Here is a 20,319-nt window from a genome sequence, read left to right as displayed (position 1 = left end):
ACATGGTGCTACAAGAGTGAAAACACAGAATGTAAATTTCACCTCACGAATTTTAAGATGTGTAAAGAATAATCTACACTGAGAAAAGACCAAAATGACATCCTGAAATTGGGAATGAAGACTGTTGAGAAAGCAGAACTGGTACCTCAACATATGTACATAAGAAAATAGTCAACACCTTCTACAACCTGACTGCAACAAAAACACTTTGACATGTTGCAGAATTATCTCCAGGTAGATCAAGCTGATGTTAGCCACATATTGCTATATATTAAGTTCAACAAAGAATCCACCTTGAAATTATGTCTTTATTAATAGGAGAAATAACTCATTCATTGCACTCCACAACCACATTGCATTAATAGTTTTCCTGTGAAATCTGTTTATTAAAGGTGTAGTACGAAAAACATTAAGCAAAATGTCATAAAGCGACTATTTAGAAACCTCCCCATAAACAAAACTAAACCAAGTGACTGGCAAAATGTTTAAGTCAACTCTGAAAAAGAATTTAATACTGAAAGTACATAACACAGGACAACAATTAAAGGTCTTCCCAATATGAGAAATCACAGTATTTTGCAATAAGTACTTTTGGTTACTTGTACTTGGCAAAAAGGTACCAATTTGTGACATATGGCAAGACAATGCAGTTAAATGTAAAAAAAAACAAAACAAAACAAAACAAAAAAAAAAACCAAACAAACAAAAAACTGAAAAACTTAAACTTAAATTAATGCTTTGCTACTGACTGATCAACCCTTTGCTTTGAGACAATGTCAATTCCAATTACGTATTTACATCTATTCATCAGAATATAACACAAAAAAAAAAAAAAAGAAATGTATGGGGGAGAAAAAAAAAAAAAAATCATACTCATTCATTTGGCTCATATCAAAAACATAATACAGTCAAGCATTAAGTGTGTGGATTTACAAAGGAGTGCTGTAGCCAAAAGTCTGAACATGGATTTGTTTCTGTCCCACTGAGTGTGCTTGGACATCTGCCGACCTGGAATTGTTTCTTTTCCTTACCTTAGCTCAAAAAAAAACAACTGCATGTCTGAGACTACAGTAAACTTAGTTGACCCCTGAGTTTCTAATGCAAAACTAGTGTATGAAATACCTCATTACAGTGTATCTTAGTGCAAGCCAGCAATATGCTTGATTAAACAGAGGTATATTAGATAGCACCCAAGCTGACAAGATTCCCCAGAATGGTTACTCTGCTGGCCGATCACAACAAGCAGTATGGAGGTGGTATTTTGCTCTGTATTTTCGTGAAAACCAGCAGTTCAAATGCTTGAATTTGTATTACATCAATAAACATGTTTTTTTTTTTCATAGAAAATATAAATATCCCTGAATGAAACAGATTCACAGCATTTTCTCTCAAGGACTCCAGTGCTACTACCATAACATGGCCATCAAGTGTCTTTAAGGTCTCCAGTTAATGTCCGTCTCACTTTTTCCTCTAAAGCCTGTAGTTCCAGCCGCTAAGTCCTTCATTCACTGTCGTGATAATTTACTGTCCGCTTCCCCCGGTTCCGGGTGTTCACACGTGTCTTTCGCTGTGATTTGCTATATGATTCGTCGCTGTCCTCCTCCGAGGCAGCCCGTTGTCGGCGATGCCTTAATTGGCGGCTGGCAGTCCTTTGACTGGTCACAGACCGTCTGTGACTTCTCCTCTTTGGACTGCTGTGGGACCCTGAGCTGGCAAATGAGTTTTCAGAGGCTGAAGACGACTGCTTGCTTTCTGAGTCAGAAGTGTGGTTACTGCTGCTGTAGCTTTCCTTTCGTTTGTGTTTTGGCTGCCTCAAGTTCTTCTTCCTGCTCCTTGATCGACGAACATCTTCCTCTTCACTGGACTCAGACTGGAAGTAGGTGTCCTCTTTGTTGCTGTCGTCATCCTGTAGTTTGGATTGCCTTTTGGGACGTTTTGAGGAGCCTGACCGGCTATTTTTATTGTTCCTGGACACTGACGCCGTCTCTCTGTCCTCCACCCCATCTTCAGAGTCTGAATTGGAGACACGTTTTCTCTTGGAAGACTGATTCCTGGTTTCGATGGAAAAGGTTCTGTCAAGTTCTCTCTCGTTAAACCTGCCGTTCCTCTGTTTAGCCTGGCCCACAGATGTAGAATCTTCCTCGGACAAAGAGTTGTCACTGATGTATTTCTTTTTTGGTAGGGCTCGGAGACTATGCCATCTTTTTAATGTGTTATCGGAGTTCTCCGACTCTTCGTCTGATGTGCCAGTGGACCATTTCCTCCTTGACTTTTTCTTGGGCTTGTATTCCTGCTCAGAATTCTCGGAAGCTGAGATGTTGCCATGAGGCCGTTTAGATTTGCTCTTGTTTCGTGTGGACCTCTTTGTCTTTGTTTCCACCTCAAATTCCACACTGGATTGACTACTTTGTTCTTCATTTTCTTCATCTTTTTTCAGCCTTTTCTTTCCTGACCTGGATCTCTTTGGAGAATCGTTTGATTCTGCACCATCCAGTTTATTAGTTGAGGCAGATTTTTGTTTATCTATGTTTTTTGATGGCAAAACTTTACTCTTTTTCTTGTGGATTGCCTCCTCCACATTTCTTCCATTTTGGTGTGGGTGTTTCTGGGAACTGTGGTCTTTGTCCTCTTCATCTGAGCTGACAGGAGGTTTGTGTCGTGTGGTCCTGCGTTCAGTGTTCTTAACCTCCTCCTCTTCCTCCTCACTTGTAATCCTTTTTTTCCTCGCTGGAGTGGTTACTGTGCTTCTTGAAGGTTTCTGAGACACGGCTGTCTCTTCCTCTTCATCATCTTCCTCCTCCTCAGGTTCTCCATAACTCTCCTCCTGCTCTGAGTTGCTGTCAGACTTCTGATGTTTTGCACTGTGTCCGTTAACATACGACACATTATCTGCAGAAGAAAGAAAGAAAACAAAGACAACTTATTTGACATATCGTCATCAGGATTCCAAGAAAGTGGCTGTGATAACAGGATTACTTACCATTTCCCTTCGTTTTAGTAGCTTGTTTTGATCTCTTCTGATTGGTGGGCCTAGTGTTGCCATTCTGCTGATTATGAGAGGATGATGAAGCATCACTGTCATTTCCATCGTCATCCTCTGTGGATTCATGGCCGGATTCTTTTGTATTCACAGTAGTAAAACAAGAAAAAAAAAGGATCATAAATTGACTCTGAACTGCTTGAAACATGAAAAGGCAACATTTACATTTTGAAAGCTCTATCAAGGGTTTTTCGATGAATGTGCTCCTTCTGAATTAAATTCTTGAGTTAAATATTTAGAATGGAAAGAATTTCCCTACCCCGTGTTGATGGTTCTCCATCTGAATCTGAGCTGCTTTCAATCACCGCAGTGCGTTTGCTGGCCCGAGCTGTGTGGCGGAGGCGGCTGCTGCTCCTTCTTGTCTGCTCCTCCTCTTCGTCATCTTCATCTGACACTTCAAGGAGTTTGATCTTATTTACAGCTGCCCTTGCTGTCTTTCTCTTGAGAGACCTGCGGGCCGTGACTTTCTCTTCCTCCCTGTCAGAGCCCTGGGATGTGGCTCTGTCGGACTCCTGGTGGTGACGTCTCTCCCTTTGAGATGATCTACTGCTGTGACCATTCATCTCGACTCTGCCCTCTGTAAAACAAGCCACAGAGACTGTTGTTAAATGTGATACTGTGATTGACAGGCCTTCAGGTTCCAGCGGGTTGGGTCTGTAGTGTGTACCTGTCTGTTTCCTGTCTGCAGCAGCACTGTTTCTGGTTAGCCGTGTCCTCCTGCTGCTGTTTTTCATCCTGCTGGGGTATCGATGACCCGAAGACTGGGAGGACATTCCTCCGTCCTCACCCTCTTCCCCTTCACTCTCCTCCTCTTCCTCCTCCTCTTCTTCTTCACTATCACTCTCTGCAACTGCCAACAATATCATATTTGCACGAAAATCATTTTTGCTCCTTTTAAAAAGTATTCAGTTTTCAACTTGGTCGCATATTTTGTCCTCCGAATCTAAATACGAGGCGTGATATTTAAAAAAATTAATTTTAACTGCAGAAATATTCCTTACCTTTTTTCCTTTGTTTGGCAGCATTTCTTCTTGTAACTCTTCCTTTCTGCCTGCGTTGGTGGTGCCTTAAGGAACCAGGATGTTTCTCCTCCTCTGATTCACTTGGCTCACTCTCGCTTTCCGAATCTGAATAATAGAGAAAAACCAAACCACTGAGCAATGTGGTAACACATCATGAACACACAAAAAATTTATCTATGGAAGTGTTTACTTTAAGATTGTAAAACAACAGGGAAAATTAATTTAAAATGACTGGTTATTGTAATAATAATTCAGAAGACGTCACGTGATATCTATTACAATTATAATATGCAATTGGACTGGGAGACAAATCTGGCACAAACCACATGTACATTTATGTTTTGAACAATCTACTATAATGCAAGTACAAATATCCCATTAGCAGCTAAAATCTCTTCTGTACCTGGTGTTGATGAGGCGGCTTTGGAGCCTGAGTCGTCTTCTGAGGAGCTGTGACCTGAGCTGCTGCTTCGACGACTTCTGGCTCTTTCAGGAACAGACACTTTGACTGAGGTAGATTTGGTCACTATTGTTGACTCCACTTTTTCCTGAGTTTTCACTGCAGCCCTCTTTTGACTTGAGAACAGAAGAATAAATAAGGCAGTGGCACGCAATCATACGAGCCTGAAACTCTATATGGTCAGACACTTAAACAACACTGGACATTTTTCTACAGTTTTATGTAGTGTATGTTAGAGGAAAAAATGTAAATGACGTGCTTACTTTAGATGGCGTACATAGTATTTATACTGAATGATTGAATTGTGAAGTGAGCTGAGGAGAGGCACAACCCATACAGACCTTGTTGTGGTGGTGGGCTGATCTTGTTGCTGCATTTTCTTGCGGAACCTCTGACTGCGACGAAGCCTATCACTGCTCTTGACAGCAGTTTTGTACTCTGATATGATTGTTCTGATTTGCTCCTCAAAGAAGGCCGAGAGCCGCAAGGTCATACTATAAATCTATGAAGAAAAAAAAAAAAAAAGAGATATTAACAATGGAACAAAGGGAACAGATATAAAAAATAATTAGAACTTTCAAACGAAAAACTATGTAGTGCTTAAAATCTGAAATATGAACGCAGTGGAGGTTTAATAGTGATTTTACAGGTGTCATTTAGTCCTACCTTGGAGCGCTTATTGGGTGTGTAAGCTTTAGCATTGGCAAATATTAGGCGAGTGTCTTTACAAAGCTCTATAGGGTTTTCGTAGTGGTCTTCCTCCAGGGTTCTTTTCACTGTGCCAAAGTCCATTGGTGTATCAATAATGTCATGGTAGTCCTGGACAAGCACACAAACCATTATTTAGACTCAATCTTTTCCAAAGCACAAAATTCCAAACCATAGATGCTGATTTGTTAATGTCGGGCTGTTTAACTCACTGGATAGTTTTCAGGATCCACAGGCTGTCTGAAAGGTTCTGAGTCCTCACACTCAAATATGTAGTTGAGCAAATTCTTGCATTGCTCCTTCCAGGCATCTCTGTCTGGCACCACCTCGACAGAACGCTGCACGTGTAAGGAAATGAGAAAAGACACATCTAACACATGCTACCAATATTGAATCAATGCCAGTCAATTTGTCCCCACGCTGTCATCTTCATTTCCACTATAGATATAGAAAACATGTATCAGGGGAGTGTTTGGTCATTCTGAATATGGACTGTTTTTAAAACCAACCAATCAAAATTAAAAGTCTTCTAGTATGAAATTCTATGTATTAAATATTATATATACTCTATTTACCTGACGTAACCGGTGTCCAGCTGAGGTTCCTGGTGCTTCTGCATCTTCATCCTATAGAAAGTAATGAAATATTGGTTACTTGAGTGCGATCAATGAGCTGCAAATTAGATTTTCCATTGTTGAGTCCATTCGTAGACTGACTAAAACGGAAAAACATCTGAACATTCAATTCTAACTCTTCTGCTGATGTACAACAAGCAACATATCTGCATTTGCTTGTCATAAATAAAGCTATTATTAAAATGTCAAATATGTAGTATATATGTATTAATAATTTCAGATGTAAGCTGTTTGCTTAGGTACAGTCACCTCTTCATCATCATCCATCTCTTCCACAGCATTGTAAATCTCCATGATATCTGTGCAGCTTGGATTACTGAGGAAATTTAGAAAATAATGTTTCAGACATGATTCAACACAAGAAATTCTTTAATTCTTAAATCAGGATACAGTAAAGAGGGCAAGAACTTACTTGACAAATTTCTGGAGGACATTTGTGATGATTTTTGCAGAGTGGGCAATCTTACTGCTTGGCTCGTTGTAAGTGCGGGCATTATGTGCAATATACCTGGCATCCCAAATTAAGGCTGACAGGCGTCTGTGGACGGGGTTAGGGCACCAAGTTGAGTAAATGCAGCATTATCAAAATCTCAAAGACATTAGCCAAATGAGAAACACAGACCAGATCAGTCAGCAGTGCATCTCTTATCACTGTGCATCACCAGGTATGCTCAAGAAATAAAGACTGGCAGACTGACCTGTAAAATCTGTGCATAAGTCGCAGTCGGATGGTTCCCAGATCAGTAGGATAGGCGATTACAGTGCAGTAGGTGGGATACTGGACCAAGTCTACAGGACCAGAGAAAGGAGCTGCAATCTCTGTAGCAGAAGCATAAAGTAATTTGTTACTACAACAGCAAAGAGTTCATCCAGGGTTAAATGGACTTGCATGTACCCTGATCTGAGTGTCTGACTGAAAATAACACAGGGACAGAAAAATTACGGAGAAAAAATGAGTGATGGCATATGTACGTGCCAAGGACGATGAGCTGGTCGATACCAGCAATGACGCGTTCACACTCCGCGTCCCTGCTCCTCTCCCCCCACTCTCCAGGCAGAGGCTTGTACATCAACTCGCTCATCTCATCTGCTGTGACAGGGATACCACCTCCCTCTGTTTCCGGCTGCTGGGCTGCATGACAGAGATTTACAACTTCAATTTACAATAAACCCCAACCACCATTTTATGGAGTACACAACAGTACTGTGGATGTCAAAACAAGAACAATGTTTTTATTACCATCATCTGGAATAGGTTCCACATCCCAGGGACTCAGTTTCTCAGTTTCCCCATTGTCCCATCTGGTGAAAACACAGAAATTCAACTGGTCCATCAAATCTGCATCACTGACCTGTTTTACTGTTTTATTTTTTTTTTTCATGACAAATTGGTAAACATGTTTGTAACAAAACAAAGATTAATAAATACAATAAACTTTCAATATTGTCAGGATTCCTCATGACCAGTAGGGGGCAGACTGATCAGTCATGACCAGGGGTCAGCAACCTTCAGCATTAAAAGAGCAATTTGGGTGCAATTCCTACCAAATAAAACCCACCTGGAGCCACAAAACCTATTTGACTCCTATAATGTTATATAATATAACTATAATAGTTTCCTTGCAGTCATGGTATGTATATGTAACTGTAATTTGTTGCATTTATGAAATAAAAGAACTGTGTTCTCTTTTCCTCAGAAACTTTTTTTTTTTTTGGACGCATCCATGGTTAGCTTACCAGGGCCAGGAGCTCAAAATAAGCCACCAACCTGTCGGCAACAAGTGACGCCAACAAGGTGGGATGCATATTTTGATTGACAAAAGTTTTATTTCAATGTTACAATATCACCTAAAGCTTCAGAATCATAACTATTACATTGAAAAAAAATTAATAGAATAAAATGTATTTAAATACATTATTTTCTCAAAGCCGCAGTGAGCCAAAGCAGACAGATGACGTATCGGTGGTGGTGCCTTAATGTAATCTGTCCTGACAACTACGTGTCTCACCCACCTGACTTTGAAACACTGGAAGAGACTGTCAGCGTATTCTGGCTGGTAGGGCTCCTGACAAACAATGGTTCCAAACCACCAGGCATCGTCAATTACTGAGCGAAACCTGTCATCTGCAAAAGAGAACATATTAAATATGACCAAGTTCAGGAGGAGGAAAACATTCACGCAGGTGTAAAAAAATAAATATTTTTATTCATCAGGACCAACATAAATAAACAGAGACATGGGTCTCCACATGAATACTAGTAGTTGCTGTTTAGCACCTAACCTCTTTGGCTATTTATATATTTAAAACTGATAAAAACAGATTGACCTGTTTTATCAGTTAAATCAGTTTTATCCCCTAAAAATTAAAACATCAGATCTCTTAAAGGTGAAGAAACTTACTTGGTTGCCAGTTTCTACGGAGTGCTTCATCATAACTTTGCCTCAAAACCAAGAAATCAATTACATCTGGCATGTCATGATACCTGTTGGAGAAATCAGTCATTATAACGGGGAACTAACAAAGATTATTAGTCTTTGTGAAACTGATGTTGAATCGTTTTGATCAACACTCAATTTTATAAAAACAAACTGCAGCAACAGAAATGTTGTCAGTATTTCAAAACAAAATCCCAAAATCTAATCCTAAAAACATTGAAAAAAAGTTGTCCTCATCATAAATGCCACCCAATACACAAATACAGCCACTTTGTTTCCACAGAACAAATACATTCAGCTCATGAAGTGGGCTGATAAGAAGAATGGTCCATGTGTTTCTCGCCAGATAGCCAGTTAATCAAACTATGATGCTTACTTGACAGAAAATGACTTGTCTGTAATTTTGCCAGTGCCATGGTCAATAAGAGTCAGCTTCAAGCAGCAAAGAGTTGGAGGGCAGACTTCATATTTGATCCCAGTGATCTTCACAAACTCTTGGTCCTGGAAATGAGACAGCAGTTTTTCCCATCAATTTACATTTCCAAGATTACCTTCACCTACAGTGTTTTTGGTGACCTAAACGTAGATTATATTAGAAATTTCCTTTTTAGAGAATTAATATTCCCCACCAGAATCTACGTGGATTGTTCCATTTATCTCCATTTCGCCCTTGTCTTACCCGCAGTTCCATTTTTTTCCAGGGCTGTTTGTCTAAATTGATGGGGTACAGTTCACTGCGGCTCACAGCCTCAACGTAGGCTTCATGTCCCTGCCGAAAGTAGATCACCTGTAAAACACACAGAGAATTAGACCTTTGAAAAAAAAAGAAAAGAAAAGAAAAGCAAAGATCTCATATAAAACCAAAAAAAAAGGCTATGGCACTGTAAAAACACAGACCCTAGTGTTAGTGCATACCTCGTCACCCATCTGGGGAACAAAAGGAGACCTCCTAGGAATGACATCTGTGATCCATGGTGATGGTCTGAACTCATTTGACACTTCTCTGTTGATGGATGGTCTGACCTTTGGACGCTGATTAAAGCACAAATAAAGGATTATGTTAAAAGAGTAAACTGGAAATGACTAACCTGTTACAGTTCATACAGTGATGCATCACTGATGCATTACTAATCTCAGGAGTGGAATATCTATGCCTAACAACTCACCCGGGGTGACTTGTTCTTTGCTTTCTTAGCCTTCTCTTTGCTTTTCTTCTCAGGTTTTTCCTCCTCGTCACTCTGCTGCTTTTCCTCCTCCTCCTCATTCTCTTCTTCCTCCTCTTCTGAAGTGCTGAGTCTACGCTGCACTCGTTTCCGTGATGACAAGGGAGTGGAGGGCTGCAGGTTGATGCCAGCATCTGCCGTCCAATCTGAGTACTCGCTGGATGTGTGGCTGCCCAATCAAAAGTAGTAAGAATTATAATTTTAAGTTATGCAGATAAAAACAGGCAACCTGTTTGGGGTACCTGGTAGGTGTAGATGGCCCACCAAGACAACATATAGCAGTAACACAATGTTTCAATTTCACAGTCATTACTTTGCATTTAATACTTTCTTTTTATGTGAGCAAAGTGTTATCCGATGCTTAAACCAGGGGTTTTCCAAGCCAAGGACCCCCAAAGTGATGGAGAGATGGAGCGGGGACCCCCTGCTTATATATATTGTGTATAAAATTGTGTTTTCTATTAAACTGGTCTTATAGTGCCATGTATAATGTACCTGTGTATAATACACAGGTTCATGTTTTTATTTTGAACATGCAAGGTACAGTGGGGTGGCCATGCCACTGCCATTTATGATCACTATCTCCCATAAATATATTTTACATCACAGTTTGAGCCCTGAATCTTTCCCCCGTAATCCCCAAGAACATAAAGAACAGCTGTATTACATTTAAAAAGAAAGAAAAGAAAGAAAAAAAAGTCAACCAAAATTTTTGTGACCCCCGCTGCAGTACCTCCGCGGACGCCCTGTTGAAGACCTATGCTTTCAACAACTTCAAGCAAATTAAAAATAACTTACTCCCCAACAGAATGTGCCTTCCATACAACTTTGAATAGTGAATGCACAAACTTCTAGTTTGTAGTTGGAGACCTTGGCATAAATACTATATCTATTTAATTTAACCATGTATTTGCTTATACCTTGAGCTGTCACTGTTCCACTCCTCCTCGTCATTGGAGGACTCCAGATCACTCCCATCCAATTCATTGTCCTGAACAAATTCATAACAAAGAGAGAAACCAGTTAAAAAGAAAAAGTCCTTGCAATACTGCCAAAGTCTCAGAACCGTGAGGAATGTGATACCTCTGAACGTCCCTCCGAACTTGCAGTCTCTTCTCCTTCTTCACATGAGAAGTCAATTAATTCAACCACGTCGTCATCAGAATCATCCTGTGGATTCATATGTGATCAAATTCAAGCTGCACTCAAGTAAAATGAAGTGCACAGTATACAGTGCATAATGAAATTTCACAAAATAGGTATAGGAGTGAGACTTACTCGACAGCTACTGTAGATAATGCGCCTCTTCTTTGCATTATAAAGAGTCACCTCTGCATCTCCTTTGGCTGTTCTGATGTTTTCCTGGTCCCTGAAAAACAAATTAATGTTTAAAATTAAGGGGAAAACATCATTAAAAAGCTGTGGCTGGGAAAAGGCAAAACTTTTATCTCGGGTATCTACCTGTATATGCTGGGTGCAAGTTCCGGCACCACCACCCTGCGCCTCCAGGCCTGAAGGTCTCTCTCGGTAGCCATCTGGCTGCGAGGAGCATTCTGGTGCATCTGCCGGACACCCTCCACCTGTCCACTGCGGCGCAGACCCACATTAGGGGGTGACTGCACATCTGCTCGGTCATTAACAGACACTGCAATGACAAAGTTAAGGGGAAAAAGAAAAATATCTGAAAGAGATTGTGCAGCATTTTCAGGACTTTGTCCTCAACTACCAAAAACAGCCAGCCTCCCAAAAACTCATAAAATCAATACATCAGTTAAAACAATCCAATGGGGATATGGTGCTGAATTGGTACCTCTGCGTGGTGTGCTTGGTGCTGGTGCCAAGGATGGGCCCTGTGCCCCAACTTGTCCCGCTGGTCCTGGTCCAGCAACCTGCATTGGTTCACTCCCAGGCTGGTTCTGCCTGTCCTGCTGCTCCCTGAGCTGTCGAATGGCCTCATCCAGGAGGCTGCTGCGTCTCACTGCAACCTCCTCGTGCTCTGCAGTCTGCTGGCTAATCACCTGTTCCACCACCTCACCATCACCTGAATACAGCGTCAAGTAGGGAAACTAAGAGTATGAGTGGATGGAACTCCATAATGGGCAGGTATATATAGCAGGCTTGGAAATGCTTGACATATTACATGTTGAGAGCTGATAAAGCAATTAAGGTTTAGGGATTTTTTAGTTCATATGGTTTCAAAATCTATCTAGAAGAGCTAATTAAATGAATGCCTTACTTGTAGCTACATATCCCAGTTGAGGAACTAGGTGCTCAGCAGAAATGTTCTCCCGCCCTGGTACAAGACGCTGGTACCTGAGGAAATATGATATATATAACAACAACAACTAACAAACAATGGAAGATCAAAATTTTACTTAGTACACTCATGTCTACCTCGGTGGATGGGGGTTTCCATCCACGTCCACCAAGAAGGGAGGGGGCATGAGATGAGGTGCCTGCTGTGTCTGTTCATCCAACACATATCCATTGGCATCCCGGATCAACGGCCTGTAATCTGTGTGAAAGAACACCTGGTCTGGAAGCTGTTTGAAGACAAGGAGAAAGACGCTAGATAAGGTTACTGTGGCCACTTTTGATGCTTTCGTTTCGATGAAACAGAAAACAACAACTGTCTTTAATGGCATTTCTACCTGGTGATTAAGATGGATACATATGAATCATTTGTGGAAAAAATTTGAGCGCACAAGTGCAATTTATTCTTGCCTTCTCATACGGCTTAGAACTGCCGAAGCCAAAGATGAGCAGATGGCCATGAGAGTCTGTGCAGGCAAAACGCTGGCCGTCAGGAGTGAATTTGCAGTCAAACACGGCTCCATGACCTTGTCCCTCGATCTGGACAAGAAAAACAAAATGAGTGGAGGTATTGAAAATCCAAAAAAGGCATTTCTAACAATACCCTCCAAATACCAATACAGCATTATAACATCCATGAATTACTTTTTCAGACCCTGCAGGAGAAAAAATAAAATTACATTCTGTTTCCTTCGGATCCTTTGTTGCAGAGGACATACAAAAAGAATACCGTTTATTACCATATTTGCCACATTGTGTATCGTGGCTTGTCTTGTTTAGATACTTTTTCATCATTTGTTTGTCAGCAATGTCTACTGCAACTGAAGTGTTCACAACTGTTAATGCTATATTCTGATACTGCTGTGACAGCATACCATGTTGAAGTAGTGCTGTGTATTTGTCCCTCGCAGCAGATCCCAGATGAAGACATTCCCATCATGGCCGGCAGATAGAATGATCCTGGGGTCAAAAGGGTGCGGCTCCAGCACAAACACCTCAGCTTCGTGGCCCTTAAAAACATTGTTCAGATTAGTCTCTGGTTTCCAAATTAGGTTATCTGTGAACGTTAAATACATTTTTTGTGACTATACTGGATAATTTACTAAATTAAACCTAACATTGTGCACATTACTTTAAGGATATGTAGCAGCTGCCCTGTGTAGGAGTTCCACACTTTGAGGAGATGGTTGTTAACAGCCGTGATGACTGTATTGTCATGGCGGTCCCACGCTACCATGGTAACTTTGGGCTTAAAGTAGCTTTCCTCTTCAGTCATTGCTTCAGCACTGAACAGGAGAAAAAAAAAACAAATTAGAAAACACACTTCCTGCACTTGCAGCTTTATACTCAACAAAAATGGCAGTGAAATAACTGGCAGCTTGTATCCGATGATGTAAGTCTTTCCAGTAATGAAGCCTTCATTTCCGACAAATTTTGCCTTTGTTTCCTGTTGCAAGGAACATGTTGCCAGCTCTCTCTCTACACCATTTTCATCTATATTTGTCTTTTCTTTTTTCACTTTACTGAGGATGAAGTCGGCAATTTCATTTATGATTAATCCAATCAGATTTACCACAAATAATGGTCAAGTCTGAAACAGAACAGCTGCATCAGATTGCCTTTTTCAGCTACATCATGTAGCAGATGAGCAAATTTAACAAACTGCAAAGCCTCCTCGTATTCTTCAAAGTCAGACAAGCTCTCAGTGATAAACAACATTTCGCATGCATTTAAAAAAAATTAAGCCAAGTGAAGGTGTGGTTAGATTTGTAATCATACTTCAATCATGTTGTCCAAGCATAATCTGCACATATGAATTCTGTATGAATGACAGAATTAAATGAAAAATTGATGATTCAAATAATTTCAAGCATGGCACTGCAACACTATGTCCATTTTGTCCATTTAGCGGAGCTGTCTCATGGTAAAAACAAAGTAAAAACTTTGGTTTATTTGCTGATTTAGTAATACTAATATGAATACAAATTTAATTCTATAGCATTACTGGAAATGATGATTAGTCTTCATGATATGTTAATGAATGCTTTACAAACCAATGACAGGCCTAGGATTTACAAAGCAAAAAATAAATAAATAAATAAAAACATCTGGGGAAACAGATTTTACAGCTGACATCAGCATCTGGTTCACTTTGTCATGTTGGCAGCTTTGAGGTGCCCTCGACAGCAAGTACTCGTGCCTAATTTAACAAACATTCCAAAGCCTTTTTAAAGCAAATGCTGTTCTTGCGTATCCTGTTGCTTGTTCAGTCCATCTCCACATTTCGTTAGAACGTTACTGAGCAAAATACAACAGCACTTTAAGATCATTTTCATATGAATTTAGGAGAACTGCAGAACTGGTCCTTACCCTGGAAGAGTGGCAGACATGTTGAGCAAGATGCACCTCCACTGCTGCCGCTGATGGAGCTTCCAAATTCGTGCTGTTCCATCTCGACTTCCACTGACAAACCTGAGCCAGAACAATGACATTTTAGATTCAATTCACTACTAACTACAAAGATAAATCCATGGTGAAATTGCATATATACCTTTCCCCTGAGTGGCAAAACTGGATGCTATCAACTTTGTCCTACGGGGAGATAACAGAAATACGGAGAGTGGCCATTATATGCTTGTGTTGTTCTGGATTTTCAAATGGAAGTCTATGTAACCTTCCCTTAAATGGGTCCTTACTGTGTGCTCATGCAGCTCTGATATCTTTTCTGGACTCCCGCCTCCCAAGTAATATATTCTGATGACATCATCAGTACTTCCTGTTGCTAAGAACATCCCACCTGAAAAAATAAATAAGTAAAAGCTTAAGTGTTTAACCCAGAAAATTACCCAGTATGTCTTTTATGCTAAACTAGAAGATAATTCTGAGAACTGTGCTATGCTGAGCAACATTAAACAGCCTATGTACAGGTTAATTGAATACAAGTAGAATTTTTATACAGCCCACACTTAGTGTCTCATTACCTGGACTGAATGAGGAGCACACAGTCTGAACTCCTGGCCTGGGCCGTTCGGTAAATTTGTGTGGCCGATCACTTTAAGGATAGTAGAGACAATTTAAGTAACAGGAAAGGGGCATTTTGTTGCAGTGTCATGTGTGAATCGTTCAACAAAAAGTTAAATATTATATAATCTAACTGGCATTTCAGCTTCAGGATATCAGATGTGTTTGAAACCAGGCTAGGTGCCAGGTTACCGTTCCTTTGCCAGATTAAGATCAACCACATACTTTGACATTCCAGGTCACGTTATACCCATTAAGTCCAAGTGTGTCTTAATATCTTACAAGTTTAATTGGTTAACACTTTTAGGTACTTTTCATAGACCAGTCAGCCACAACATGGTCTCATGTAGGTGATGTACAAGTGTAGCTGCAGTGGTGAATCTGAAAAAAAAGATGTCAACCCAGTTTAGCTTGTTTTTTCAGTGCCAACCGTATAGCTTGTTACAGTTTGGAGAGCAGCTTTATTTAACTCCCTTTCAAGACAATATGTGTTTGCCTTTTTGTTTAATTGTTAACAAAAACACCTTGGTTTTTTTTTTTTTTTGGGGGGGGGGTTGGTTTTAGTGTTTGTGTTTTCTATGCTCTTCTAATGTTTTTGCTCCTTAAGATATTTTAAAGATTATATTACAGCACATAGTACTGATGACATTACACATTATACGACAGAATATTTGTGAAGAAAAACCTCTAAAACACACACTGTTTTTTAACAAGCAGCAATCACCTAAAGTTGATGTTGTTGACATCCCACTGCCAGAAGCAGACAGTAGCATCAGTTCCAGTGGACAGCATGTAACGTTTTGAGCCCTTGGCAAATGGTGAGAACTAGAACCACAAAACAATCAAAAAAATCTGAATTTAATCCCAATTCTCTCAGACTAATTTACATGACACCAATCCAGTCAAATCTGGTAGGGTTGGCCCAGAAAATTTAGCAATCAGAGAATGATGGAATAACTTATTTCATTCCTAAATATAATAGTTCCTTTGTATAACAACAACAACAAAAAAAAAAAAAGCTCACTGAAAATTACTGCATATTGGTATATTAGAAAAAGAGATCTGTTACCTGAAGGGAGGTAATGGATCCACTGTGCCCCTGCAGCACAGCCACAGGGGCACAGGTACGAAGGCACCATACACGGATGGTCTTGTCACAGCTTCCCGCAGCAATCAGTGTATTCTCATAATTAACCGCCAAGTCTGTGATTTCCGCAGAGTGTCCTCGCAATGTTGAATGAAGCCTTCCATCAAACGAAGACCAAATCTTCACCAAACAGTCATCTGAGCCCTGAGAAAGAGAATTAATAGTTTCTATGTCCATACAACAGCAGACAAATACTAACAAGATAACCTAGCACTTCAACATGAATTCAGTCCTAATAATGTCAAATTGTATGTTGTATCTAAAAAAAATTCCATGTTAATATTTGAAAGCACAAAATTTACATCCTAACACATTTACTAAGGATTTATTTTTGAGTGGGGCGTATGTGCTGACAAATTCCATCTTACTGTGAAGATCCTGAGACCGGAGCGATCAAATGCAATACAGTACACTGCAGACAGATGCCCAAGGATCCGCCTATGCAGTCGCATACGCTCATAGTTGCTGACAGGATTGATGGAGCTAAAGCGATGCACTCCTGTCAGCTCTCTTCCACGATGCACCTTCACTGTTGACGGAAAGATGCCAATCATTAGAAGTATGATGACATTACAGGACTGCACCAGGAATTGCTTCAGCACAAGCACAGTGGGCGTGAGATGTAATTACTCTTATGTGGGCACCATAACCATGGAATGAAAGGAAACACATGGAAATACAAGACGTTATTCTCGGGCCTAACAAAGTATGCAAATGTACACTTTGTCTCTCTCAGGCACTTCATCTCTCCTTTTAAACTAATTGCGTGATTTAAATCAAACAAAATTTCACTGCCATCCCGAACTCAATCCAATCTGTAAACAATAACAATATCACTGCAGCTTTGAAGTAAAATTCATCTGGTGTGTATCTGTTAATATGGAACACAAGAAAATATCAGAACCACAAACCATATCACTGCATCAAGATGAAATTGTTTTAAGCATATAATAATGGGGATAAATTGCAGTTCATGCCTTCTAAATGGTATCTTACAAACAGTTGAGTAACATCAATAGCATTTTTAATCAACAAAATGCATGTGTCGTATTTTCGCTGACGAATGACAGGTTTTGGTGCAAATAGGCATAACACGAATCAGTGCAGCAGTGAGCGTAAGATAAATGCCTTGACTGCGGGACCAAAGAGGAATGACTGGAAAGCCACTAAGAATATGAAGGTTAAGTATCAGAATTCTTTTTGATAATAACCCTTAAAACAAATGATGAACAGTGCCATATTAATACCAGCAAACGCTGCAGTGCAACAGGCTGCATTACGGCACACAATCTGGCCAAGTCACTGCAGTGCACCAAATTGGTATTATTCAATGATAGTTATGCAAAGTGAATGACACTGTGTGAACAGTGTATAAGTTACTGCAAGTCTTTTAATGGGTAAATATGCAGGAGTTAGTCAATCAGCAAACCTGTCACGTGCTTTGTTAGTTGGCCGAGACATTTACCACTAATACCAAGAATGCAAAGTACAGGTAACAAATCCCAACACATCCATTTGTAATTGGACTTGAACAAGGCCAGAAGTACCTATGGGTAGAGGATTCTTGCAGTTCAAAGGCCTCTCTGGTGGTCTGCCCCTGTGAAGGGCTGCATATGATGAAGCTTTAAACCACACACTGTCACAGTCTGAGAAAAGAAAACAGAAAGTTCAGAGAGTGACTCAGCTGATTGCCAGATGAAACACAGAATGCGCAAACTATCCACAGATTATGTAATACGATCTCATTATTCATCAGTGGAAGTGGCATTTATGATTTAACCCTGAAATAGATTTCTGTTCAGAGATATAGTTCAGAGACTCTTTATACCTTTTGGTGTCCTAAGCATTGACTGTTTTCCAGACCCCAGGAGAGAATGTACACCTGGAACACATGATGGCACCTCTTTGTCAAGAAGTGGTCCAATCTGCTTACATATCCGTAGCAAATGGTCTGGTGCAATATGTCTGTTGGCTGCAACCTGTGAAACAAAAAAAAAAAAGACACAGTAATGATATGACAGTTCATGCACATAACTGCTGAAACTATCATTGTAATACTTCTCACATACAGAATGCAAAAAAAACAACAACAACAAACCAAACAAACATTGCTAAATTAAAAGAGGAATCCCCAATGTTATGTTGTATTACTTTTGCTTCAACACCTATGAAAAACGGACAACCTAGATTACGTTTGCTGACATCTATATTATTTCATACTATATAACACAGGTAATTTTGTGACTTCTCGTGGTGCTGCAGTTTTGTGAAAAATAAATGTCTGACGGGGTGTCTGGTTGTTTCATGTGCTTCCCAGCGCTGAGGGGCGGGGCTTCTTATGCAAAACGCTCTCTTTTTACGGACCAATCAGAGCGCCGGTCACATGCACAACAAGGCAGAGACAGCTTAGCTCGGCCTCTGATTGGCCAGCGGAGCCGTCTCTACGTAGCAAGCAGCCGAACTACCCACCCTATCTGCAGTACAACAGTCGGGGCTAAATAATATTAAACCCTCCGTTCAAATCGCCGTTTTTCACAGCGGACATCCCCTCAGTAGACTATTAAATTAGACCGATGGGGTCGAGTTGTGACCCCCCCGTCAGTCCACCCAACTGAACTGTATGACACAGCAACACCGGGAGGAAAAAGAACAAAGACCGTAAACAAGCCCCGAGCATGGGCACAGGGTCCCCTGTCACAAGACAATAACAAGCCCGAAGTTAGATCTCACCACATCTTCATATGTTCTCGGATGCTCGTTTCCCAGCCAGTCCAGCCTCCTGGGCAAGAGCTGTCGAAAAACAAGAGGGTTTTTTTTTATTTTGTTTTGGGTTTTTTTTTTTTCCTCCCCCTGTTAAGCGCAGTCAACAGCAGGAGGTACAACCTTTGGCTGGTAAAACCCGGGTGATGTCAAACGGGTGAGACGTACACAGGCATTAAAAAGTCGACACGAGTGAGACAAGTTTGATACCCAGGCTCAGTCAACGCCGACGGGTAGCAGCTAGCAGACAACAAGCAGCAGAGACGGCAAGATACACACCTGATATTCCTCCAGTTCGCTCGCCAGGACCTGCAAATGGATTTAAAAGAGGGCGATTCAGACCAGACCGTCTCTGTTAATGAGCTCCATTATTCAACGAGCTAATCAACTGTTTTCAAAGACAACACTGTGCCAGTCAAAAGGCACGCCAGCTCACCTCAGCCGCTCTCCGACATGGACCCGTTGTTAGAAAACGTGAAATCAAGTAATATAGCTCTGAAATTGAACAGTGTTGAAAAGAACGGTGAGAGAAGAAAAAAAAACAGTCAAAGCTATCAATTAGCACGAACCGTACCGCAAATTGAGCTATCAGTTGGGCTTTTACTTCTACGGCTTACCCGACTCAAGGAGCGAAGTGTTCCGATTTTTGGCCATTGAATCGGCCGTGATTTTGGCGAGGAGAAACAAACCTCGGGCTAACTTTGTGCACCACGGAAAATATGATATATTTATTTAATTTCGGCTACACAGCTCTGACCCCCCTCCACGGTTGCTCCCGCTTTCTATTCAGCCTGTTTGCAGTCGCCATTGGAAGGATGAGGCCTCAGCGAGTCGACTTACTTCCGCCACAGCGGAGCAACACAGGAAAAAGGGGGTGGGGAGGAGCGCCCTCCAACAAAAGACCAGACTGTGCGTTAGCTAGCAGGTTGCCGACATTTGCATTGGTTGAAGCGTGAAGCCGGCCGTTGAGGTGACTCCCGGCACCGCTTAAAAACAACAACCAAAAAAAAAAAAAAAAACAAAAAAGAAAAGAAATAATTATACACACACCCAGATATATATATATTTATTTACATTTAATCAAATAGAAAGCGACAATTCAACGCCCCCCCCTCCCTCCCTCCTTCACGCGACCAAGGTCGTGAGTCCTGAACATGACGTCATGGACGATTGTTTCATTGTGAATCCCCTAAATTATCTTTTTGTTTAGTTTTTTTTTTTTTTGTTACTGAAAAAAGAAAAAAAAATTATAATAATAAAAATACAGGCAATAATGTTATTGAATGATTGCTATGTAATACCCAGAGGTGATATAAGTGCTTTATCTTCTTTGATACTAATATATTAATTTGTTAATTTTTTTTTAAAACCTGCTAAACTGTTTTTACAGTTGTACGTTAATGTATCAGTATTTCTGAAATTAGCACGTTACAAAAATACACCAATAGGGAATTATGGGAGCCCAACAAACAAACTCATGACATCCATGGAAATCATAAAGTTTACAAAGTTTTTTTGTAATACACCTGCAGTTTGTTTTTGCTTTGCCTTC

The 20,319-nt window shown here is 40.5% G+C and overlaps 1 protein-coding gene across 1 annotated transcript; it reads right to left on the bottom strand.

The window, feature by feature from the left end:
- Positions 1 to 290: 290 nt before the first annotated feature.
- brwd1 (bromodomain and WD repeat domain containing 1) lies at positions 291 to 19,632 on the bottom strand. Its single transcript, XM_029516794.1, has 44 exons — positions 19,385 to 19,632; positions 19,204 to 19,262; positions 19,047 to 19,076; positions 18,738 to 18,797; positions 17,836 to 17,986; positions 17,555 to 17,653; positions 16,376 to 16,536; positions 15,930 to 16,151; positions 15,585 to 15,685; positions 14,821 to 14,891; positions 14,536 to 14,636; positions 14,391 to 14,431; positions 14,210 to 14,311; positions 12,972 to 13,125; positions 12,715 to 12,849; positions 12,251 to 12,379; positions 11,921 to 12,069; positions 11,763 to 11,839; positions 11,337 to 11,567; positions 10,988 to 11,171; positions 10,805 to 10,895; positions 10,610 to 10,696; positions 10,447 to 10,517; positions 9,470 to 9,695; positions 9,219 to 9,335; positions 8,983 to 9,090; positions 8,680 to 8,804; positions 8,268 to 8,350; positions 7,879 to 7,990; positions 7,106 to 7,167; positions 6,842 to 6,997; positions 6,564 to 6,684; positions 6,278 to 6,403; positions 6,115 to 6,181; positions 5,806 to 5,856; positions 5,443 to 5,568; positions 5,189 to 5,341; positions 4,864 to 5,024; positions 4,466 to 4,638; positions 4,042 to 4,167; positions 3,708 to 3,890; positions 3,300 to 3,617; positions 2,981 to 3,118; positions 291 to 2,889 (listed from the first exon to the last, which is right to left on the bottom strand). The coding sequence occupies exons 1-44, from the start codon at positions 19,419 to 19,421 to the stop codon at positions 1,502 to 1,504; spliced, it is 6,663 nt and encodes a 2,220-aa protein (XP_029372654.1). The 5' UTR covers positions 19,422 to 19,632; the 3' UTR covers positions 291 to 1,501.
- Between the last annotated feature and the right edge of the window lie 687 nt (positions 19,633 to 20,319).

This window comes from Echeneis naucrates, chromosome 13 (assembly GCF_900963305.1).
Source record: "Echeneis naucrates chromosome 13, fEcheNa1.1, whole genome shotgun sequence".
Classification (NCBI taxonomy): domain Eukaryota; kingdom Metazoa; phylum Chordata; class Actinopteri; order Carangiformes; family Echeneidae; genus Echeneis; species Echeneis naucrates.
Note: the sequence above shows the minus strand (reverse complement) of the source record. Positions and strands in the feature narration are given on the sequence as shown.

What these genes read in the sequence shown, in the direction of transcription:
- brwd1 (XM_029516794.1), bottom strand. Translation starts at nt 19,421, where the DNA reads ATGGCCAAAAATCGGAACACTTCGCTCCTTGAGTCGG. An exon ending in CTTGCACCCAGCATATACAG is followed by an intron (nt 10,896 to 10,987) that starts GTAGATACCCGA and finishes TTTGTTTTTCAG; the next exon opens with GGACCAGGAAAACATCAGAA. An exon ending in CCGTAGAAACTGGCAACCAA is followed by an intron (nt 7,991 to 8,267) that starts GTAAGTTTCTTC and finishes TCTCTTTTGCAG; the next exon opens with ATGACAGGTTTCGCTCAGTA.